Consider the following 19,535-nt stretch of genomic DNA (forward strand, 5'->3'; position numbering starts at 1 on the left):
CAGTATCTGGGACATGGTAGGTGCTGTTTCAATTATGTTGATTGAAAAAATAAATAGTGTCATGAAGCTAAAATATACTTGAAGTAGTATAAATTATTAAACAGATTGTAAAGATTTACTTATTAACAGAATATACATTTCTTGATATTCTGAAGTTCAAAGATAATTTAAAAAATAGTGGACTCTAGGGACTTCCCTGGTGGTCCAGTGGTTAAGAACCCATGCTTCCAATTCAGGGGGCTCAGGTTCCATCCCTGGTCGGGGAACTAAGATCCCACATGCCACGTGGAGTGGCCAAAAAAAAAAAAAAAAATGGTGCACTATTTTTTCTTGTTACAAAATATAACTATCATGAGAAATTGTCTGAAAGATTATTTCCAGGTTAAATGTTATTTCTTTCAAAGTTGATGTATCTTTTGAGTTGCATTAATTTCACTATAATTGTTGTAATGTTATTACCTTTGAAATTTATATTTTTATATTTCCTCTGTGAGTTTCATATGAAAATTTATTTCAAATGCCAGTGAAATGGGTTTTAAGCCTTAAGCCAAGACTCTACTTGTCCACTCACAGCTACACTAGGATCACATGGTCTTCATAACAGTTATTGAATGGTCCTAAGATGGGACTAATTTTCATGGTAGGCAAGAGGCATTTTTCTGGTCTTTCTGTTCATCTGGTCTCCTTCAGTACATGCCCTTGCATAGGTACACAGTACATAATGTGCTTGGTGGTAGAGAGGATAACACGCTCATTTGGTTAATAACATAACTTAGTCCAAAGAAAATCTGGAGACCTCCAACATATCTTTACTATAAAAGTTTGTGGAGGTGAGTAATACGCTGCTTCCCATCGCTTACATTGTTGATCTGTACTTTCTTCTAGGCATGGAGCTAAGTGCTTTACAGAATTATCTGATGGAGCCTTTACAACAGCTCAATTGTTATTATCCCTGTTTCATACAGGAATAACTGAGGTCCAGAGAGATTCAGTCTCCTGTCCTGGGTTATGTAGCTCATAAATGGCAAAGCCTGGATTTAGATCCAGGCAGTCTGGTTCTGGAGCCCTGTCTCTTAACAGCTGTGCTATAGTGAATAAAAGATTCTGGGTAAGAAGTGTGGTTGAATCAGTTTTGAGCAAGTTGACGCTGGATTTGTGGAATAGGCGTGATTGTTTGGCAGTCCATTAGGGATGGAAACTGTAGCCAGGTTTCATTAGAATCAGGTACCAAGTAAGTGAACTGGTCCCTTTTTCCAAGTTTAGTATCAGTGTTTGTTTCAAATATTCAGTGATTTTAGACTTTAACCTCAATAGCTAACACCAAACTATAGCTTTCTCTCCTAGAGTTATGGGTTGCTAAAAATTGATCCTGAGTGGGTGAGTATATGGTGATAGATTCTTTAGGTCTTCTCATAGTGAAAGGCAGTTTAGGCTTTCAATTTCTAAAATCTAAGAAGTTTCTTTAGAAGTCATAATAAACAGCATCTTTGCTACTTTTTTTTGTCACCTGACTCTGACCTCTGGTTAGCTTGTTTAGCTTCTGCCTGGAATGTTTGTTACTATTGGAACCCTCTAATCAAAGCATTAGAATGAAGTGGAGTGGATTCTTTCATACCCATCCTTTTTATTTTTGGTTGCCCTGTGAGATTAAATCTGTAAATTACTCTGTATTTCAAATACAGTTGTTAAATCAAGTTGTTTGGTATTCTTGCTTATTGCTTAGATAATCAGTTTGGCATCCCCAGTGTAGTAGATGTAGATGTTGCTTGTTCTTCAATCTAAAATGTCCAGTAGGCTTTATAGGGATTGCTGCTTCTGCTAAACACCTTTTTCACTATGTGTGTTCCATTGCTTTCTCAGTTTGTTGATTTCTTTGCTAATTTTTTTTTCCTGTAGAACGTTGTGGTTTTTTTTTTTTTGGTAGTAATATAAGATTATTGTTCAAAATCCAAATAATACAGAGAAGTGCCTTTCTGTAATTCGTATGTAAGAGATAACTATTAGTATTAATAATTTAGAGTATATTTCTTTCTGGCCATTTAATATACAGTTACAGATCTTTTTTTACGTAAATAGGATCATAGTATATTTACTGTTCTGTAATCTGCTTTATTCACTGTGGAAAGATTTTAATGTCAATATACAGAAAGATCTGCCTTATTTTGTGTTCTTTTATTTAACGTAGTCCTAGTTGCTGGATGTAAGCTTGAGGTTTCAGTTAATGCTGCAGCAACATCCTGGGTTATATATCATTGTATACATCTCTGTGTTGTTGAGATGAATTTCTAGAGTTGAATTTTAGGGTCAAAGGGACATTTTTTAAGGCTATTGAAAAATTATACTCTGGTACCAGTATATACCCCGACTCCAGCTGTGTAAGAGAGGTTTCATTCTTTACCACAATTTATATATTAAGCATTTGCCAGTCTGAGAGGTGCAAAATACCTTATTTTAGTTTTACTTTCTTGGATTTTTAGTGAGATTGTCCTTTGTCAATTTTTCTATAGAAAAAGATAAGAAATTTTAAGTGAATTACATATAATTAGTAATAAATATTAAATTACATTATAACAAATTACATATGTAATTATATATATATATAAAATACTATATTCTAAGTTATACATTTTGTCTTTTATATGTAAGTCTTTTATTCTAAGTTATGTGTTTTGTCTTTTACATGTAAATCTCTAAAATGTCCTAGTATACTATAATTGGTTAAAGATTTTAGAAAATATTTTGAAAGCTAAAATACTATTAAGTAGTTTTCTGCTTCTATTGTTGATACTTTCATAAAAGTACTTTTCTTATTCATCAAAAAATGAGGTTTTCATATAGAGTTATTTAGGAATCTTAGAGTCTTCAGAGATCTATGATAAACATTTATATATTTACTTGTCAGATTTGACAACATGAGCTACTGCAGTGTTTTTATTTTGATAGAATTTTGTTTAGAAAGTGATTTAAATAAAATGGGTAGGGAAAATCTTAAAATTGTCTTACTGTTTTGTGCTCTGTTTCATCTCCCTTTTCCAGGTATTGTACTCCGAGATACTTGGATTATGAAGATTTGGAGCGCAAGTACTGGAAGAACTTAACCTTCGTGGCACCTATCTATGGTGCAGACATTAATGGGAGCATATATGATGAGGTATATTTCTATTACAGTGGGTTTTGTAAAGCATCATTTCATGTTACTATTTTTGTTACCGTTTTCGGTGGTCGAGAAGTAGTCATTTGTTGTGCTTTGTGTGACCCATAATCCTTCACAGGACAAGAGGAAATAAAGATACATCAGTATGACTTCTGCTGCTTCTGTTTTTTACATTGAAACCAGCTAATTGTACAAATATCTGAGCCTGTTCAGCAGTAATATAGTATGTGGTTATCTGGCTGATCTTCAAATTACACTCAAAATTTTTAAAAGCAAAGCACATTATAAAAATACCTGGAAAACAGGAAATATTATTCATAATAGTACCATCTTAAGGCAAAAGCAGTATTGTAATATGTATTCTTCCTGTAGTTTTCCCCTAATCGTTTGAAAAAGTTATATTAAACATGCTTATAGGACTTCCCTGGTGGCACAGTGGTTAAGAATCCACCTGCCAATGCAGGGGACACGGGTTCGAGCCCTGGTCTGGGAAGATCCCACATGCCGCGTAGCAACTAAGCCCGTGCGCGACAACTATTGAGCCTGTGCTCTAGAGCCCGCGAGCCACAACTACTGGGCCAGTGTGCTGCAACTACTGAAGCCCGCACACCTAGAGCCCGTGCTCCACAACAAGAGAAGCCACCACAATGAGAAGCCCGAGCACCGCAACAAAGAGTAGCCCCCGCTTGCTGCAACTAGAGAAAGCCTGCGTGCAGCAACGAAGATCCAACACAGCTAAAAATAAATGAATGAATGAATGAATGTATATAACAAAAACAAAACAAAACAAAACATGCTTATATTCTCTTTTTTATCCCCCCAACACACAAATTGTGAGAATTTTTTCTTTTTTAAAAGTACATTTTACAGTTTTTCCAGTTATTTTTCATGAGAGCATAATCTGCTTGATATAATCTAATCCTTCTTGCCTCCCCCGATACTACTTGAAATCCTATTTAAAAAAAAAATCTTTCCTTTTTGAAACCTTTTATCCCCTCTCCCATTGTTTTATTTAGAGAAATTTCTTGCCTACCAAAAAGTTGAAGTGATACAGTGAACACCTGGATGCCCTCACATGGATTCACTAGTCGTTAATATTTGCCACATTTGCTTTTTGTTTCTCTATCATTCTGTCTGTGTCTCTGTCTCTCTGTCTTTATGCTGTAACATTTGAAAGTAAGTTGCAGACATCATGACAATTCACCCTTAATTATTTCAGCATGTTTCTTTCAGTTATAAGGCAATTTAACATTTACATAATGTCATCTAATATAGAAACCATACTCAAAGATCCCTGATTTTCCCAGTAATGTTCTTTATAACCTGATATTTTCCCCATGTGAAGGATCCCGCCAGGGATTTCCCTTTAAAGTTAATAAGTGTGCTATAGGGTAATATTTAGAGGCTAGATGAATATCCTGTTCCCAATAGCCTTTCACCTAGTGAATTTGCCTCCATCGATAATCCTTGACTGAGTCAGTTATTGTACTATTTTTAAACTGTTTATATTTTGAAATATAAAACAAGCTGGAAAGTGCATAAAACATAAACTTAGAGCTTCATGAATTATTGTAAGGTGAATACCTAGATACCATCCCTGACATCAAGGAAAACATTATGGGCACCCTAGATTTCCCCTATCTGTCCCCTTTACCTATTATAGTCTCCTACTTTTCCTCCAAAGGAGTGGTTATAGGGTATACACATGGGTAGTTTTAGAAGAAAACTATTTTCCAGTTTACACTTTTCTATACAGTGTTTGCTACTTCCCATTGCCCCACAGCCTCCCTGACACTTGGTATTGTCAGTCTTTTAATTTTAGACATTCTAAAATTAAATGGGAGTGTGTAGTAGGTTCTTGTGGTTTTAAATAACATCATGATTTTTTTCTTTTATGTTCAATGGCTGTTTGGATTTCCTCTTTATCAAAATGCCTGTTCAAGCCTCTTGTACGTTTTTCTTTTTTGTCATGCTTTTCCTATTGAGTTACAGTTCATTATAATAGATTTCTGGCTATGAGGTAGTGGCACAGTTTTAGTTTTTCTATATGGATCTTCAGTTGTTGAACACTGTTACTGAAAGGACCATTCTTATTTTTGAAAATGGGCCGGGTATGAGATGATACTATGGAATTACTGTTGTCCTATTAGATGTGATGATGACATGGTGGCTATATATATTTTTTCTTGTCAATTGACAATACACACTGAAAAATATATAGGTGAAATAACATGCGGTCTGGGATGTGTTTTGTTTTTTAAATTAATTAATTTTTTTGGCTGCGCTGTGCGGCTTGCAGGATCCTAGTGCCCCAGTTAGGGATCGAACCCTGGCCATAGCAGTGAAAGCACCAAGTCTTAACTATTGGACCACCAGGGAATTCCCCTGGGATTTGTTTTTACAATACCTCAGTAAATAAAGTGGTATGACTTTCGTTGAATAAAGATTGGCAAAATATTGCTAAATGAAGCTAGGTGATAGATACGTGATGTTTAGAATATGTGTATGTTTGAAGTACTAAAAACAAAAGTTAAAGAAAGGGAAAACATCCTTTCTCTTCCCCCTTTCATATTTTCACTAGTGTAAGTAACCTCCCTGTTGAGAATTTTTGTTTAAGTTTGTACATGCTCATGTAGAAAAACTGAAAAATAGAGAAAAAATGAAGAAAAAAATTACTCTTAAGCTTACCAAACAAACATAACCTCTTTATGATTTCCTTTTGGCCATTTATTTATTTATTTATTTTGGGTATCCTATTTTATTAGCATTTAAATTTCACCAAGAGTTCAAGCATATGCTAGCCATATGTTCAGACTTTTGAAATAAAGATAAAATGGGCAAACAGCTTGAAGCGTGCAATGTATTTAACACTGCACAATATATTAACTAACTAGACAATCTAGGGGGTGGTATAACTATACACTTAGGAGCACCAAGTTTAGGAACAAATCCTGGGATTGGAGGAAAAACCCGCCATTCAGGACTGAACAGAGGTCCTTGGTTGCTGACAGAATCTCCCCTTGACTTCAGACTTGAGACAAACCGAGCAAGTCTATCAGCATACAAAACCCACTGATTTCAGGACAAACAGTAACAGCATAGACTGGCCAGAGCCAATTCAGATTGTGGGGATAGTCTGAAGCGATAAGGGCTGGCTGCAGGCTGGAAATGTTGCAGCTGAAGTCCAGGACTGGCAGATGAGAGCAGTCACCTTCTAAAAATCGCTGATTTCTATACAAATTACCAAGACGCTTTTCCCAAACAGGGTGGCCTTTTATTTTATGTTAGTGTGTGTATGTATATGTATGCATGTGCTTGCATGTGTGTTTGTGTTTCCCCATCTCAAAGGCTGAGAGATTTTAACAGTTTTTTTGCTTTAGAAGCATTTTCAGTATTGGTCTCCAGAGGATCATTTTAGTGTATTCTAACCCCAGCCAGTTTTAGATTGTACCTTGTATTAAGTCTTCGCTTTTTTTTTTTTTTGGAATTTCAATTCCAAGTATATTCTTTTTTATTTAAATTGAAACGTAGTTCATTTACAATGTTGTGTTACTTTCTGCTGAACAGCCAAGTGATTCGTTTATACTCCAAGTATATTCTTTAAGTTTGACATGTTATGATTACTTATGTTTAGGAAAATGTTTAGGAGTGCCATTAGTAGTAAAACTTCCTTACAGAAGATGGCACCTTGTCTTGTTAAAACAGCTTCTTTGGGAATTCCACTGGAATGGGTGAGGCCAAGCAAATACGGTTGGTATTTCCAGTTGGGGCCCAGCAAAGTTAAAAGTGTTTTCTCAAAGTTACGAGGCTGGTAGACTGGCTGCCAGGTGCTCTTATTCCCCACACCAGTTTTAAGGAAGTAATTATGTACAGTTAGTCTCACAGTTGTGGAAATGTGTACAACTAGGTCTGGGTCACCTACACATTTCCCCTTAGCTAATGGTTTATTTTGTTCCTTCTCTGTGGTTTCGTCCCTGTGGTATCCTGGCAAGTTTACAGGTTTCTAAAAGGAAGACTGAGCCGAGCAATCATCTGGATCTTGGGCTGAGAGGTTGCATGTCTCAGGACTCAAAAATAAAATAAAACCCAATCCAAGATTTTTTTCTAACCATACCTTGGGATCATTGGGCTCTTTGTTCCTTTTTGCAAATATAATAAAGAGGTAGAAGCAGCATACGATTTTCAGAACAGTCAACATAAAACTGCCCTGAACTGGCTTTACACATTTGATAGTTAAAATAACATAATTGTTGACAGCACAGCTGAGGGTGATGGACATTGGTTTGCAGTGCTTATCAATTTACTGCTTGTGTTTGAAAACCAGTTACACAATGGCATTGCTTCAAGGGAACATTGACTTTAGACTTCAGATTTGAGTAACTTTGGTTATTAAAATCCAATGAACAAAATCCGCTGGTTTGTAAACATGCAGTTTTAAAACGTCCTCATTATTTACAGGTTTTAGAGCCAGGAATCTGTCATTTTGGTAGGACCTACAAGGCATAGTATTTTATGGAATTTTTGTAGGAGCATTTAGTAGCTCCAGAACTGAGCTGACGTTTTCAATGCTTTTGTATCATAAAGAAAGACATAAGAGAGATGTTGTAAACTGCTACTGGTAAATGAAACCAGTCACACTCAAGACAACTGAGTTCAAGCAAATGAAAAATAACTTGTATTTGTCCCCTTGAGGTAGATGGAGAGTAACAAGAGAAAGAGTGCATTAAGGAGAGTGATGAAGAGTGAGTGTAGTAATAACTTGTAACTGTCAGGAACATTTGAAATCATCACAATGAATGTGCATTGAATAAAGCCCATGTATTGTTTTGCTCTTCACTATTGTATCTTTGCATTGTTCAACTGCTCAGCTCAATTTAAATTGTGTTGGGAATGGGTTTGTTATGGTTCACGGCATTATTTTGAAAGGGATTATAGTCATCAAATTGTAGTTCAGTTCCCCCCCTCAATTTCTAGTTACGGCTTTTTCCCTTAATGTTAAAAGAAGGGTTGAAAAACCATACTTTTCTTGGTGGGGATGGGAGTTCTTGGAGAGGGTGTGGGGAAGGTAAGAGAAACAGTCTGTGCAGGGTGCAAAGATGAATAAGGATCCTGGTTCTCAATAATTCACAGGCTTGAGGGGCAAAGGGGCAGTAGGATGTAATGAGCTTGGCTGTAAAGGCAAGTGTGGGGTTCCACCGGAGCCCAGAGCAGAGGCACTTACAGTAGCTTGGCGTTGAAGGAAGACTTTTTGTTGGAGACATGGCATCTGAGATTGGCCTAGAGGAGCAAGTTCAAGTCAGGTAAAGGAAGGGGAGAGAAGAATGGGGCTGAAACTAGGTAAATTTGAGGGTAAGACTGCACTTAATAGTCTTTGTATTTTTACGGAATTTGGAGGCTTTTTGGTGAGCCTGGTCTTGAGGAGGGTGAGGCAGACCTGGAATAGTGGCTGTGGGGTCTGAGGGAGAGAGATCAGCCTGGCCGGTGATGGGGCTGTGAGGGCCCCTTCTGCTCAGATGTTTGTCTTGCAGCACCAGGCAGGTCTGTTAAGGGGCAAAAAGAGGTGCCATTGTAGTGTTGATCCAGGCCTGGGTACAACACAGGAATTAGGAGTGAGAGTGTTCATGAAGGACTACTTGAGGACAATCAGCCTTGATAGTAAAGGGAGTAAGTAGGGCCTGGAGATTCCAGGGAATGAGTCTTGGCCCCTCTTTCATTCGACTGCTGCTTTCAGAGCTTGAATTCCTTAGGATATACTTAAAAATCTCAGTCAACACCATGGGCAGCAGCCTGTGGCAGCAGTATCAGTAACATGATTTAAGCAAGTTACTAGTTTTTTTTTGTTTGTTTTTTTAAAATTTATTTATTATTTACTTATTATTTATTTTTGGCTGTGTTGGGTCTTCGTTTCTGTGCGAGGGCTTTCTCTAGTTGCGGCAAGCGGGGGCCACTCTTCATCGCGGTGCGCGGGCCTCTCACTATCGCGGCCTCTCTTGTTGCGGAGCACAGGCTCCAGACGCGCAGGCTCAGTAGTTGTGGCTCACGGGCCCAGTTGCTCCGCGGCATGTGGGATCCTCCCAGACCAGGGCTCAAACCCGTGTCCCCTGCATTAGCAGGCAGACTCTCAACCACTGCGCCACCAGGGAAGCCCTGCAAGTTACTAGTTTTTAAAGCAAAATGCCAAGACTTTCAAAGGCATGACATGACAAAGCCCAGTCTTTGGGTGTATGATGCAAAGCCTGGCTTGGCAGCCAGATTCTGCGTATTGCTTGTCTTTGTAAATAAAGTTTAATTGGAGCATAGCCTTATTGTTCATCTACATATTATATGTGCCTGGCTTTTTTGCACTACAGTGGGAGAGTTGAGTAGTTGTGACAGAGATTGTATGGCCCACAAAAGCTAAAATATTTACTGTCTTGCCCTTTGCAGAAAAAGTTTGCCAACCCCTAATACAGAGGCACAATTATTTGCTCTTGGGGAAGGGTGCTCAAAACCTTTTTTGACATACAGATGAAATTCTGAATGTTTCTGGGAGAATGAGATTGACTATGTTGATACCTTGAAATGAAATTTGGTGATGTCAGGGACCTTCTGTAAGTAAAGAAGGTCCTGAACTTAGAAATAGAGCCACCTGTATTCTTGGGTGGCCCTAGATGATTCCTTGAAAACAGTAATAGAAGCATAAGAGTCCTAAGATCTGAAACTTTTTTTTTTCTTTTTTTTGGGTTGTGTTTTACTAAGGGCTGGTCCACTGATAAAGAAAGTTTTAATTAAGGAAGTCTCTGGCCGTCCAGTGGTTAGGGCTCCACCCTTTCACTGCCAAGGGCCTGGGTTCAATCCCTGGTCAGGGAACTAAGATCCCGCAAGCCATGCAGCACGGCCAAAAAAAAAAAGGAGAAAGTTTTAATTAGCCTATTCTAACTGTACATTTAAAAAATAAGTCCTCTGATAAAAGAAACATGGGAGTTACTTCAGGAAACAAACACACAAAAAGAAGACAGACAAAGAGAAAAGATGAACAGGTAGAAAAAAACGATATAACTGTGTGGGATGTTTCAGTTTGACTAAGGGACATGAAAATAAACAGATATCTGCAGGGAAAAAAGGAGGTAGAACATTTCTGGGATACCCAATAGCCATGCTTCCACAGACCTTTGAAGACAGAGTGCATCTCTTTGTTCTGTGTGTGAGAGCTAAGAATCGGCATCAACATTTTTTACTTACACTAGTACAGTGACATTAAGTCATTCAGGCTTGTGTTCTGTGCTCTTTGGGGCTGCATTTCTAACAATACCTATCATGTATATAGTGGTAAGCCTCTTAATGATGATAATGGTTCATTAAATTGAGGTTTAAAAATGAAGTCCCACATGCTTTCCTTAAGCTGGCTGTTACCTTCTTGATAACACTGTTTTCACGAGTCTTCCTTGCAAGATTTTCCCTTTGTTGAGTGGTGACAGGCACCTCTTCCCCTAAGCCTCACCTGTCTCCTCCATCGTCCAGGCTTTCTGATTTGAATACTTCATTCATATCCTAACAGGCATTGTTGTCTGCAGTGGCCCCTTTGAGATGATGTTTTCATAGTAGTGTACCAGCAAGGTTCCTACTTCACAGTAATTTAGCCTTCTTTGGATGCTTTCTGTCTAAGTACTTCTTTCTTCTGAATAAACCTATGAGATGGCATGGCATTAAGACTGACCGTTTCCCTTGTGTATAACCATCTTCGATGATAGTTTTCAGCAGTTCACTGGAGGAAGATTGCACATCTCACTGTGAGGGGAAGCTGCTTCACCCGTGATCCACAACTTGTACAGTCTCTCACTGTTCTTAAATCTCCCAGTCTTGCTTTGAAACTCAGCTCCTTCACTGAATCATGTTCCTCCCATTTGCAGCTGCCTCCAGATCACTGAAGGTGTCCGCCCTCTCCTCTACCAGCCTGGTACTCAGTGATCTCCTACACTGAGAATGACTATCAGTCCACTGCACAAGGAGTTTTTCTAGTTTTTCATATATGGTGTTGGTTCGAGTAACACGATTAAGCTTTCAGGAGCAACACTGCTATGTTGTTAGGTATGGACATATCGCGATCATGTGTTTTGTGCTTCTCTCCCTCATTGCACACCATCACCTTCAAGTCTTTCTAATGTGTGGGCTTTTCTAGGACTCTTATGCTCACTTACCTTCTTTTCAGGCTTTTCCACATTTGCAGAAGACATTTCCACCAATAATGATTGGAAGATGATAGCAGTGATGCCCAATGCATTTAATCTGGGCACGAGGCATAATCCTTTTGGGACAAGAGCTGAGATACAACCGAATTGCCGTCTATATTATCTGACCTAGATTTGTATACAACTGAAACCGTTCTGTTGGTTCACAAGTCATTATAGAGAGTTTTTGATTTGGACAGTGAATTTTGGGTAAAAAAATATGTTATTACAGCAGGTATTTGGAAAATTAGTACAGAAAATGAAGGATACCTATATTATTTCTGTTTCTCTCACAGTAAACTCTGAGTCCAGTGATGGCAGGTATCATTTCTTATAGACTCTCCAGCCCCAGCCCCTGTCATAGCATCTGCTTCAAATAATGCACCTAAATAATGATAGAATTGATGAGTGCATGACTTTGGAAAAATAGGCTGAGGCTAGATCATGGAGTTTCCTGAGTATTTTTGGTTATCATTCTCTACATCTTGAAGAACGTTTGAGATTATTCAATAGGGAAGTGATAGGATCAGAATCATGCTTTAGAAAGTGTGATCAGGTAATGGTCTACCAGATGGACTGGTCATAGCAAGAGGCTTGGAAAGTGCTTTGAGTAAGGAGGAAGAGGGAGGGGTCAGAGTGATCTTCTTCAGTGTGTGTTTTTCTGAACACTAGTATCCTGAGATAGTAGTTCGGGTCTCAGCACCCATTTATATTTCTAATAATTTATTGTGGACCTCAAAGAGCTTTTGTTTATGTAGGTTGTATCTATCCTTGTTTATTGTATTGGAAATTAAAACTGAGAATGTTTAAAAGTATTTAATTCATTAAAAATAATGTTACATAACATTCCTATTTTTATAAAAAATGACTATATTTTCCTACACACAAAATTTAGTGAGAGGAGTGGCATTATTTTACATTTGTTTTCAAGTTACTAATGTCTAGCTTAATAGAAAACCCCTCTGGATTCTTATATCTACTTCTGCATTTAATCTGTTGTAATATCATATAGCCTCCTGAAAACTCTACCTTACACTGATGCGAGAATGAGAGTGAAAAAGGAGAATAATGTCTTGGTATAATTGTGAAAACGGTTTTGATGACACAGACCCTGATGGGATCTGGAGGTCTCCGAATGGCCCCCAGACAACATTTTGAAAACCTCTGCCTTAAGATATTTAGCAAAAGATTCCTTCTCTGATCTCACTCTACATAGATGATGCAGGGATCTCCAGGCAAGGTAACAGTTTCCATTCTTGTTTACTGACCTTCAGGTAACTGTGTCCCTGATATGAACCTCAGAGACCTAATCACATTACGAGACAGAGGTTCTCAAACAAGAAGTCATGGAGTTATTTGGGGAGCATCATGCCATAAATTCTGACATATAACTCAGGCAAAATGGGCTGAGTTACAAGCAGAAAGTGGGCTTAGGATGTGAACTCAAGTGCCTGCATCTTAAGATACATAAAATATTTTAAACTGTATTTCCAAGATTTTCCTTTAATATTAATTTGCTAGTCTATTGCTTCTGTCATCCAGTTATTTATTAATAGATAATTGACAGAAAATTCAAAACAGTTTGAAAAATACAGTGACAAACCTTAAGACAAAAAAATATAATGTCAAAAAAATATATATAATGTCTTATACTGCATATTTCTCCTTGAGAGCTGGGGAAAATGTTTTTTTTTTTTTTTTAACTATGCATGTACTGGATGGATGGGTGTGTATGGGGGTCCTCTTTCTAATTTCCCTTTTAAGTTTTCGTTATAGTCTATGATTATAAATGCATAAATTTTATAGGTAAAAATTACCTTTTTGTTAATATAAATGTTAATATAAAAAATGATGGAAAACATTATATGACAGAGAAAATTGAAATCACTCGTAATCCTGGCATTCAGAGACAAGAGCTGTCAAAAAAGTTTAGTGTATTCCCTTCCAATGTTTCTCCTCTACTTTGTGCTCAATAATTGTATTTCTTTTAACAGGCGTGGTATCATGGTGAACATAGTTTGGTTTTGTCTTTTCTCCCTCCCGTTTTAACACATATGAATGCTTTGCCGTGATTACAGATATTCTTCAACAGGATGATTTAACATTTTTTTTATCTCTTATTTTTATTGGTAGGATGGTTTTCTTGGACAGGGGAAGGCCAATTTATCTAAGGTGGAGAGGGACCCTAGGGGCTGTGGAGGCAGGAAGGGTATGACAGTTGTTAGTCTTCTGTGGGTCAGTGTGAGGCTGGGCCACAGTGCACAGTGGGGTGGACAGATCATAGCTAACCCATGAGAGTGGTACTTTGCCACTGACAATGCCTCATTTCCTGCCTTTTCTCCACAGCCTCTTGAAATAGAAGGCTGTATTAAACAGCACAGAATATTTGACCTATTTACTTCTATAGTCAAGGTCTGCCATCCCTAGCTGTGACTTTCAGGAAAGCTCTGTCTTTGCCTTAGAGTCTGTAAAGGAAAGGGATTGAATTTACAGCTCTCTGAGGTTCCTTTCAGCTTAAAAATGTTTGCTCTTTTATAAGATTTCTTCAAGAAGGTGAAGTCATTGACAATGAGTTTTTATGAGTTGTAGATTCCTTTTATATTAGAATTTTGTCAAGAACCCCTTTATAAGAAATATGTTGGCTGAAGCATAGGAATCTTTTCATACCAAAATTGTAGTCTTACTGGCATTTAGCCTTATAGATGACTTTTTTTTATCTTCCTGCACTGGGGTAGCTTAAATACCTTCATCCACCAGATGGTGCTCTTGGACAACAAATTTTTCTGAGGCTGAGCGTTTCCAAATGAGGTAAAACATTTAAACTGTTGAGTCACCAGAGTTCCTTTACATTTTGTATTTTTATCATGTTAGGATATCATTTATCCTGAAATAAGAAATAATTTTAAGCCAGAGCACTAACTGTATGTGTAATTTTCACATCGAAGGGAAAATATCATCATTCTAGACATGTCTTAATGCTGAGAGACGGCTGTTGGCTTGGTATTGTGACTTTTAGATTTTACTTCTGTGAAATAAGGCTTCTAGTTAATCAAAACTCATTACCTGCCAGCATGTTATGGCTGATCTTTAGTAAATGAAGTCTTAGCCTCATGATCTCAAGTTATGCCATCCAGACAGGGGAGGTGATGGTAGTTTATTCACTTGACACATTGCATCTAGAATGTTTCAGCAGTTCTGGAAGCTGTATTTTCGGAGGGGTATTGCTAGGGAATTGTCGATAGAAGAGAGTTAAGCCCAGTTGCAGGCTGACCTCAGAGTACATGGCTACTGCCCTCAAGTATCTATCTTGCACGTTACAGGGTTAGGTGGGATCACTGGGGGGAAAATCAGTTTTGTCTCTGGAAGTGCTAAATTGATAAACACATATGAGTCCCATGCTGAGTAGTTTGTGAGGGTGTGAGAAGTGTTAGGGATACCAGGTGTTTGCCAGTGGAAGGTGCTAACTTGGTAGCTGGAGAGTTGTGAAAGGTTTCCCTAAAGGATAAATAACACATACAGGGCAGACAAGGTGCCCCGTGGGTCGTGTGAATACTATGTACCATAGGCATGGAAAGGGGTAGGCATGGAAAGAGGTTATGCTTCTTGGGAACTGGCACAATCCCTGAGATTGTGGTGAGAATTCAGGGCATCTGTGGGCATCAGGCATGTGAACTCTCTTAGTGAGGATGCTTAGAGAGTTCTGGAGGTACTGAATGGTCACTATGCCTGGAAGGGCAGATATCCCTGGGAAAGTGTTAGGGAAACAGAAGTGGGAATTTACTGAAGGGGAAAGAACATGAAAGGCAGAGGTGAAAAGCCAGAGTTCTAGTGCTGAATTTGGTTGGTGATCATCAAAGCATTGATTATTTCACCTGGAAAGAGTCTTGGACATCATGATGTAGCCAACAAATTTATAGATGAGGAACTTCAGACCAAAATGTTAGGGTTTATCCAAGATGACACCTAGTGACAGAGCTGGGAGATCCCTTTTCCCATTCTCTTTCTACTATTTTATTATTTTATAAATTTATTTATTTATTTATTTATTTATTTATTTATTTATTTATTTTTGGCTGCATTGGGTCTTTGTTGCTGCATGCAGGCTTTCTCTAGTTGTGGCGAGCAGGGGCTAATCGTTGTTGTAATGTGCGGGCTTCTCATTGTGGTGGCTTCTCATTGCAGAGCATGGGCTCTAGGCGTGTGGGCTTCAGTAGTTGTGGCATGCGGGCTCAGTAGTTGTGGCATGCGGGCTCAGTAGTTGTGGCGCACGGGCTTAGTTGCTCTGCGGCATGTGGGATCTTTCCGGACCAGGGATCGAACCCGTGTCCCCTGCATTGGCATGCGGATTCTTAACCACTGCGCCACCAGGGAAGTCCCTCTTTCTACTATTTTAGATTGTCACCAGAGAGGATAATTAGAACTTTGAACTACACTGTGTGCTCTGGATCTCTTCCTCTCTTGGATTAGTATCTGCCAGGGTCTTCATTGGATGCTTAGTGTCTTCAGAAGCAAAAGTTTCTTCTGTTCCCATTGCAGCTGACCTTGCCTGCAGGTTTACAAAAGGACTTTGATAAAAGCATGTTTACTTGAAGCCCTTCCTACTTTGGGCTGTCCCCATTTTAAAAAAAAAGGATGATGAAGATCATCTAGATTTCATCTTTACTATGATTTTTTACAGACATGGAAACTGATTTTTTTTTTTTAAGGAGGAAATTTATAAATAGAGTAGAAGGATTCAAATAATTCTGTTGTCAGAAAGGAAGTATTGATCCACACCTTTCTGCTTCTAGAATCTATTTTAGAAATGATTAGATATACGGCTCGATGTCTGTGTGCCAAAATCATTTTCCAGTGTTTTTTTTTTTTTAATATTATAACAAAGAATGTAAAACAACCTGTATGTCACAAAGGAAAATAATGATGCAAATTGTTACAGACAAGAAGGTGATATATATAATAAAGTAAATGTTAGGAGAATGTTCACAATCCAATAGTAAGTGAATAAACTAAGGTAACTACGTATAGCTGTATCTCCAAGATCTTGAATGCCCACACAGGATTTCCAGTATTGTATACAATTTCCCTCATAAATCATCCACTTGACTATGGGAAGAGAGCAGCAGGTCTGGCTGAGATGGAGAGGTTGGGGAGCTGCTCCCACACGCCAGCTTCCTAGCATCCGTTCCTCAAAATAAGTCGCCACCTGTCAGTGGGCTTTTGGGGTCACTGGAACAGAGTTAGAGCCATGAATTCCAAGAGTGTGATTCTAATTATGTTCTAACTAAAAAAGAACTTTTTTAAAGAGAAAGATATCACTAAAATGATAAAATGATCTTCTTATTTGCAGGTTTATATGTTTGATTTTTTAAAAACTTATGTTCCAAATGTTCTAAATGAGAAAATATAGAATATTAATTCAGGAAAATTGTTAGTTTTTTCTTTTTCATTGAAGAAATAATGTTGAGCCTGTGTATATGATCCAGAATTTTTCACTGTGAAGAATGAAAATGAGACCATTGGAAATACCTTAAGTTGTTTTTCTTCATGAAGAATAAAAGGGTGTTATTTGAGCCCTCTGCCAGGTGTTATTCAAGTGTGTTAAATCTAAAATTGCTTTAATTGAGTGGTGGCATTGAGGAAGAAATGAAGCAAGGTGGAAAAAACAAATAACTAGATTGAGTCCTATAGAGGAACAGGGAGAAAGAGGTGCATTCATTATCTAAATTGAATTTTCCTGGCATTAGTAGTTGTAAAGAGGCTCAAGCCCAGCCCATACTTTGGTACCATTCAAAAGCTAAGTGGCTTCTACTTTTTCTTTAGTAGAATCACATTAGCGTCATGGACTCTGATATATTACTTTCTTACTTAAAACCATTTAGGAATGGGGGAAGTGGGGACCTATGGATTTGGTTACTAAGGAGGAAATGTGTTAGACATTATTTTGCTGTCAGTAGTAGAGACCTTAAAATAAATGGCTGAAACAGATTGTTTAGTTTTCATGTAAAAATTTGAGGCAGGTAGTCCAGGGCCATGTTGGTTCCATGATGTTGCCGTAGACCTGTACTTCTAGAAATTTCTTCTGCCATCTTCATGATGAGATTCTTACCCTTGTGCTCTTGTGGTAGCTGCTGATCGTGTCTGAATGTCTGGTAGAGGGAAGGAGGGCAAAGGAGTTGTGTCTGCTTGAGTCAGCCTCTTCAAAGCTTTCTCCTGGAAGCCCTGCCCAGTGATGTCCAGTTACGTTTCATTAGCCAGAACCATACATATACAGCTGCAGCTACTTTGTTGTTTTGATTAAATGGGGTTCTATTAGTAAAGAAGGTGAAAATAGATACTAAGTACTTAGGCAATCTCTTATAAAAGTTTATTAACAAACAGTGATTTTGAAGTACTGTTTTACACTGCAGTATAATACACCTTAAAGAGTTGAATGAGACAAGGGGCTTAATAGTCTAGAAAATATGAATATATTAGTAAAGATTGTTGTGTTTTTAATTTCCTGTATTTAAAAATAACTTGTCCGGGTCTGGATACGGGATTTTACTATTTTATTAAATGTTGAGATAATTGATCCTCTTTAAAGAAGAATAGGGCTTTTATGGTTCACATTCCTTTTAGGATTTTCTGCAAGGGCCGTGTGTAGATATGTAAAATAAAGTTAACAATTCTGTTTATTATTTAAGTAAGTTTTTTTTTTTTAATAGAATGCATGTCTGTGAGTGAATCCATGAATCCTGCTCTTGGCCCAAGGCAGTCTTTTAAAATCATCTTTTTGATTGGTAGTCCTTAAAAAAAAGAAAAGTAGCAAACATAATAACCAAATTACTAACTTTCCCTTCCAGTCATCGGGGGGATACAGGGAGGTTTTTCCCTCCTTGATTATATAAAAGTTTAGAATTGACTTTCTGGCTCATTGTTTGGCCAGTGAGGCTTCAGACACAGTAGTGTCAACTCCGGTTAGAGTTTTCCATTCTCACCCTTCCCGGCTCCACAGTTAATGAGCTGGGAGATCTTGGGCAAGTTATCTGACTTCTCCTGGGGCAGCTCTCTCATCTATAAAATGGCATTGATAATAGATGATAGTTTTATTTATTCACCTTATAGGATAAAATGAGATGAATAAATAAAACACCTAGGATAGGGCCTGCTCCATAGTATGTACTGAATAATAGCTGCTACTGGTGGCAGTATTAAAGCAAAATGGGACAGAAATCCTGAGGCTGTGATGAGATGTTCAGTAGTTGACTCCGACCAAGAGAATCGTGAAGAATTCTGTTCTGCAATAGTCATTTACTTTAAGTCCAACCTGCATTCCAGCAGTTTATACTTTCTGCCATTTGTCAAAGTCTGTCACGTCAGAGCCATGAAGGATGTTTGTTTAGGGGTTACTAAAGAAAATGCGCCTGCTGTTTTTACGAAATACACCGCTCTCTTCGTGTCAGTGAGACAAGGTGCCGGGGCAGAAATGGTGCCGTGAGATGTGACTCAGGAGATGTTCTCTTTTTCATGACTTTTGCTTTTTCATATTTTTGGAATGTAATAATCTGATTTTATATGTGCAACTTATGCTTTACAGCACAGTGATACACTGACTACCCCAGACCCACCATGGAGTCCCACAGCTAGAGCGTCAACAATACTGCTCATGGGGAATTCCCTGGCGGTCCAGTGCTTAGGTCTCCATGCTTCCACTGCAGGGGGCACGGGTTAAATCCCTGATGGGGAACCAACTCCAAACAATGAACTAAGATCCCGCATGCGATGTGGCGGGGGCGCCCCCAAAGAAAAAACCAAAAAAAACAATACTGCTCATGGGATGCTCTTTCTACAGTCCTTCCCTGCTACCCCACCCCATCACCCAGGGGTGGTCTGAACTTTGTGTTTGATTTCTTGCCTTAAAAAAAAAAAAAGGTTTTCTCACACAAATTTTGTTGCTGTTGTTGAAGTATGGTTGATTTACAACGTTGTGTTAGTTTCAGGTGTACAGCAATGTGATTCAGTTATACATACATACATATGTGTATGTATATATGTACATATGTATATGTATGTATGTAAATGTATATATAAAAGGAGATATATATATATATATATATATATATATATATATATATATCCTTTTTCAGATTCTTTTCCATTGTAGGTTATTACAAGGTATTGAATAGTAGAGCCTT

General features: G+C 38.0%; 1 protein-coding gene across 1 annotated transcript in view; it reads left to right on the forward strand.

Moving 5' to 3' along the window:
* Positions 1-19,535, forward strand: part of KDM4C (lysine demethylase 4C) — a 418,075-nt gene that overhangs the window by 58,270 nt on the left and 340,270 nt on the right. Inside the window, exon 4 of the mRNA XM_068552402.1 lies at positions 3,037-3,151. Coding sequence (XP_068408503.1) covers positions 3,037-3,151 — 115 coding nt within the window. The remainder of the gene's footprint in view (positions 1-3,036; positions 3,152-19,535) is intronic.

This window comes from Eschrichtius robustus, chromosome 10, assembly GCF_028021215.1.
Source record: "Eschrichtius robustus isolate mEscRob2 chromosome 10, mEscRob2.pri, whole genome shotgun sequence".
Lineage (NCBI taxonomy): Eukaryota > Metazoa > Chordata > Mammalia > Artiodactyla > Eschrichtiidae > Eschrichtius > Eschrichtius robustus.